At 54.1% G+C, this 5,961-nt stretch overlaps 1 protein-coding gene across 9 annotated transcripts in view; it reads right to left on the bottom strand.

The window, feature by feature from the left end:
- VPS8 (VPS8 subunit of CORVET complex) overlaps nucleotides 1–5,961 on the bottom strand; it is a 255,683-nt gene that overhangs the window by 2,738 nt on the left and 246,984 nt on the right. For all 9 annotated transcript variants that reach the window (XM_014592535.2, XM_014592539.2, XM_014592532.2 and 6 more), the window contains one exon: nucleotides 2,453–2,533. In XM_014592535.2, coding sequence (XP_014448021.1) covers nucleotides 2,453–2,533 — 81 coding nt within the window. The remainder of the gene's footprint in view (nucleotides 1–2,452; nucleotides 2,534–5,961) is intronic.

Below are 5,961 nucleotides of genomic sequence, written 5' to 3'. Positions count from 1 at the left end.
AAAAGTGCGGGCCCAGCGAGTGGTGTGGAGGTTACGGCAGCTGAATCCCACATGGCCAACTGCATAGTTCAAGTCCTAAATCCAGTAGCTTGAAAAACATGCCAGGTGCGTGTGTAGGGGCACGTGTGGTGTGTGTGCATGCCCCAAACCTGAGAGGAGAATGAAGGCGAAGGGAACTGCGATGTGGCCATCCCACCGGTGGGTGCTTTCCCACTTTCCCTCTCTCCCCTCTGGCAAGTGCACACCCTGATAGCAAAAATGAAAAAGTCCCAGGTCCCAACTCTGAGATGTGTCTGGTCTAACCCAAGTTCTGAAGCTCTGATTCCGAGGCTGCGGCTGCAAGGGGTGTTACTGGCCAAGGACACCCACAAGGCAGGCTCGCTCGGTGGCTAGCTGGGGACTTTGGAGGTCCGCGCAGTAGGGTGCTCCTTGCTTGGCCCGTGCCCCACGTGCCACTGCCCGCCGGCTGTGACGATCTCGGCAGGGACTACTACACACAGCCCTCTAACAGGTGCTAAACGCAGAGGGCTTTCACGTTTAGACACTGTGAGGGAGGGCGATCAGCCAAAACATTTTTAAAAGGCCATTTTATATTTCCCAGGAGAGATTTTTGTGTTCTCCCTCCGTGGCTTAGTGATCTGGAAACCAGCGGGCCCTGAGCAAATGCCTCAGCAGTTTGGAACAAAGCTTCTGGGAGGGATGAGTCCAGGAAGATGCAGGTTCTCTGCTCTGGGTGACTTGAAAGGAGGTGCCAGACGGGCCCCAGAAACCCACCTGCTGGGGCAGGGCCTGGCTGAGGGTGGGAAGGATAGTGGTAACACCAGTTCGACGAGGCTGCCGGACCACGTCCCAGAGACACAGAGAGGTCTCCTGGGATAGAAACCTCGGCCCAGGTCAGATCTCAATGAGGGAACACTTTTTCCTTGGGGCACCATGTGGCCTAGCAGCTGTTGGCCCGAGAGTGGGGAGTGGGAGAAGGGCGCCCAGGCCTGGAAGTGGAGCGTACGTGCAGCTTGCACGAGCTCAGAATAAGCGGGGATGGGTGTGACGTGGGGAGTGGCGGCGTTGGGAGAGTCTGCACGCCATCCTTTTTTTTGAGAGGTTTTTGCTACAGGGTGTGTGCGCTTGCCAGAAAGAGAGAGAGACAGAGAGACAGAAAGTGAGAACTCACTACCCAGGGGGATGGCCACCGCGCAATCCCTTCTCCTTTCTCTTTTCAGGATCTTGGGCATGCATGCACACGCACCTGGCGTGAGTTTAAGCCATGGGTTCGGGACTTGAACCACGGTCCACTACTTGGGAGTCCAGCGACATAGCCGTTATACTGACTGCTGGTCCCTGCACGCCATCCTTGAGGTGGTGGGGATCCCGCATGTGTTTTCAGCGAGGATAGCAGGGCACCTCTGGGTTTGGAAAGAGTACCCAGGCAGTGGCATGAAGGGACAGGAGAGTTTCTAACCAATCAGAAGGCACACAGTGGCCTCTGTGAGTGACAAGGGGGCCTGCCAGTTTGAAGAGGAAGGGAAAGGTAGAGAAGGTGCCCATAAGACCTTCCCAGTGGGTGGAGGAGGAGGGAGGGAGCCCATGGAGCTGCCAGGTCACTGCCCCGGGTGACAGGAGGAGAGGGTGCCGTTGCCAAGGTGGCACTGGTAAGGAAGGACAGGCTGAGAAAGCTCCCAGGGGAATTGTGGAGTGCCTGTGGGACACAGATGGGCGTGCCGGCAGTGGCTTCCAGCAGCCCTCCAGATCGGCCCTGCTCTTCTACAAGAGCTGCAACCCTCAGCTTCTTGGCATAAAGACCAATGTTCCCAGTGTCCACTGCAGGTGGGTGCGGCTGTAGGCCGAGGCTCTGGACGATGGAGGTTAAGTGGGAAAGTGGAAAAAATTCCAACTTCTAGTAATGTCCTCAAAGAGAAGGCTTAGGTTCTCCCCTTTCCATCCATTTTGCTGGGTGGAACGCAGATGCGATGGTCAGAGCTGCTGCACCCACGCTGAACCTTGAACCGCATAAACAGCAAGTACACGTTAAGGGTGGCAGAGCCACGAGGGGAAATCTGGAGGGAGGTCAGGAAACCTTCCCTGGCCATCTGTGCTCACACTCCTACCTTGTTGAAGCCACTATTACTTTGCATGTGTTTTTCATGGTCTAAACAGATTCAGCCGTGAGGATTGGGACAGGTTTGGCAGCCATCAAGATGAACAAAAGGCCTCTGGTGAGGGGTCAGGCTCGGAAGTGCTCGTGCACCCTCACAGCCCACGGTACCCAAGGCACAAGGTGTCTCCACGTCCTCTGCCCCACCGCCAAGTTCCGAGTGCACCCCGGGGCCACGGCTGGTTGGGCACATGGGCTTGGCGGAGTACCTTACAGCCTAAGGGGGTGGCTAGAGGGAGGATCTGAGGACATTCAAGGATTCCAAAACAATACATGATAAATAATACACCCAGACATTACCCTGGAACTTCCTCGGTAGAGACGGCAAAGCTGATCAAAGGCTTGGATTTGCTGTGGATCCAGAACGGGCTCTGAAGTTGCCTGAGAAACAAAAAACAGTAAGATCAAGACACCATGTTCTCCATGCACGCGTGGCCTCTGAACTCGCCCCATACCCGCAGTGAGGCAGGACGTGGCGCTTCCTCATTCTCCAAGAAAATCCATGCCGCCTGCAAGGAGCCAGAGACCCACTGCACACTAACGAGCACCGGGCACGCTGCGCTCCATCCTCGTGTGGGGCTGCCGGGCTGGCCCGGGCTACCCCTAACATGGGCAGCCAAGATCCCCCTGCATGGTGGTGGCGCGGAGCGCCTGGAGGGGAAGAAGCACGTCACACGTAAGGCTGGGAGCTGCCGTGGGGTTGCAGATCCACCTGCTGTGCTCTTCCGGCAGTCCCATTCTGTCCCACGCGCTATCATGCTGGAGAGTGCCAACACGGAGTGCTGCTCTCGCAGGGCCGATCCACGTGGTACCTAGACAGCCGGGGCTCCGGGGAAGACGGCCACAGCGTCGGAGCACAGGTGAGTCTGAACACTTCTAGACCCTGACCTGCTGTGTGACCTTAGGCAAGTCACGCCAGGTTCTGAGCCTCACCTGCGAGGGGACAATGCTTACTGATGAGGTTCCTGAAAATTACATGAGAGGAGCTGATACACGGCATCTTCGTCTGCCTGGCCCCACACAGGGGCTGGCGTATGTAGGTGTGATTACGACTCAGCCTGAGCTAACAGTGGATGGAGGAGAGTTTGCATGTTTACGTGTACGACTAGTCAAAAGACCTTTCTTTGTCCTGCATTATGAACGCCCCTGACATGAATGGGAAGGTCACTGGCCATCAACCCAACACAGCTCGCAGAAGGGTTCTGGTGCCGTTCACAGAACGCGGGCTGGGTGAGGCTGCGGGACTGCGGGGGCTGCAGGGGGGCCCGAAGACACGTGCTCACTCCAGACAGGGCCTGCAGGAGTAGCGCCAGAGCTGTGTCCAGGATGTGGACAAGTTCAGGAACAGAGAGGACAAACAGGGGGACGTGGGGCAAATAACCCCACTAAGAACAGTCGCTACACATCGGGCATTCTGTGCTGTTCTCCATGCGCGAGCTCCCTGAGTCCTCTCTGTGAGAAAGGCACTCTCTTCAAAACCACTCTGTGAAAGGGAACCAGCAGTTAGCGTAATGGCTATGTCGCTGGACTCCCACGTAGTCGACCGCGGTTCGTGTCCCGGACCCGGTGGCTTAAAACTCACGCCGGGCGCGTGTGCGTGCGTGCCCAAGATCCCGAGAGGAGAATGGAGGAGAAGGGATTGCGGCGTGACCATCCCCCCTGGGGGGTGATTTCTCGCTTTCTGTCTCTATGTCTCTCTCTGTCTGTCTGGCGAGCGCACGCGCCCTACAGTGAAAATCTCTCAAAAAAAAAAAAAAAAACCACTCTGTGAAAAAGGTGCTGTCACGCTCATTTTTACATTTTTTGCCTCAAGAAGGACCTGACTTTTAAAAAGCACCACACACATATATAAACTTTAAGAGGTTATGTAAATTTAATTTGTCTTCTAGAAACAATTTCGGTTGTTGTTTTGTTCCCAATTTGCCAGAGGCTGTGCACTTGTGGAGAGAGACACAGAAAGGAGGAAAGCGAGAAAGCACCCCACGTGGAGGATGGCCACATCCCAACCCCCTCTCTTCCACTTCTCCTCTCGGGAATTTGGGCACACCTGCACACGTGCACAGCGTGTTCCCCAAGCTGCCGGGTCCAGGAATCATGCAGGTGGCCCTGTGGGATCCAGCGCCTTAACCACCAGGCCACCAGCTGGCCCCCGTTATGCTCCGAGTCTTCAGCGCCTGCAGGGATAAAACCTTCGAAGGGCTAACAGAAGGGAAACAAGCGCCACACTTGAAACCCATCATGGCGGCCAGTGTGTGATCCTTACATGGCTCCACCTCCCACTTAGGGAGAGGGATCTGTTGTAAGATCCAGAAAGCCGCTGTCAATGAAGAGGAGGTGCAAGGCCTTGCGGCATCCCACCTGGCACCCTGAGTACAGGCCAGGTGGATCTGGCTTCAGGACCAGCCCGGGCCTGGTCGGCCCCAGTGAGGGAGGTGGGCTGAGGAGGAAAGTTCGATGGAACTTGTGACCAGGGCAGGGTGACTGCAGAGAGAAGCGAAGGGAGGGCCCCGAGAGCGTCCCTTTAATTCTCTTAGACTCATTTCTCTGGGTTTTCTAGACACAGGAGGGGATCCCTCTGTAATCTGAGAAGGTTTAAACCTGCCTTGCCATCATTTAAAAAATGTTTTTCTTCAATATTATTTGGTAGGAAAAATGAACACATTCTTGGAGAGAATGTGTGTGGAACAGTACAACTTCCGGCAGACTCTAAGTAGGATACGCAGGGGAGTTTCCAAGGTAAAGACGATCTGGATTTGCAACCCTAGCTCAAACCAAGTAAGAGAAGACAAGGTATAATTACATCTCTGAGGGCCTTAACAATGGAAAACGGCCCTGACACCTGGTGTTTTCAATCCCTTTAGTACTACTGGCACAAACTGGAGGAGGGGAGGCTGGAACAGGGTCTCCACTCGCCTTGCACAGGACACTCAGAACCTGCTGGTGGGGCTGGCTGGCTGCCCTGTGCTCCACGTGACCCGGGCCAGCCACTCTTGGGTCTCACCTTGGCTTGTACCCTGGCTACTCCGAGATAAGCAGGCCCACAGGGAAACAAGGTAGGAGTGCAGCAGGTAAGTGCTGGGCCCAAGGCAGGCTAATTAAAAGGAAGGCCGAGTTAGCAATGACAGAGCAGCAGGAACAAGACAAGACCTCTCCTTTACCTCGGTGAAACAGCTCTTGGCCTTGAAGGATATCATAAGAGAAAAACTCAAGAAGTTGTACGATTGCTTGTACAATAGCACATGAAGTCGTGCAATGGAAAATGTAGATGTGCTGGCCACTTATGAGGCCCTGCTGAAGAAGTGGCCATCAGACCCTGCACTAGGGCTGTGTGGGGCTCTGCGGCCTTGTCACTAGTTGTGCTTTCTTTTGCTTCCATCACGAGGGGGTTCGGTTGACTGGCTCGCTACCTGGAGCAAATGCAGTGGGACTTGGTGGCAAACATTTCGTGTGCTAGTATAACCCCTTCTATACTAGTTCCCATAGGCAGTTTATTTTTAACATCTAGAGTTCCTTATTTATGTATTTCATCCCATTGGATATATTTTGGAAGTCTTTTGGGGAAAGTAAAGGTCATGTCAGATCATACGTACAAAATGCTACTATTGAAAATAGAATCATGTCTCTAAGTCGCAGAAAATGCTCCATGGCTCCAGTCTATTCTAGGTGCAGAATAAATGGCTCTGGCCCCTGGGAACTTGCTCACTGAGGCAGAAAGTGCAGAAGTCTTGACTGCTGATCTAATCTATGTTTTTTTTTTTTTTTTTTTTTTTTTTTTTTTCTCAAGGCCGCATTTGCTCCCCACAAAGAAA

Source organism: Tupaia chinensis, unplaced genomic scaffold (assembly GCF_000334495.1).
Source record: "Tupaia chinensis unplaced genomic scaffold, TupChi_1.0 Scaffold000708_1, whole genome shotgun sequence".
Classification (NCBI taxonomy): Eukaryota; Metazoa; Chordata; class Mammalia; order Scandentia; family Tupaiidae; genus Tupaia; species Tupaia belangeri.
This window is presented reverse-complemented; position numbering and strand designations above follow the sequence as displayed.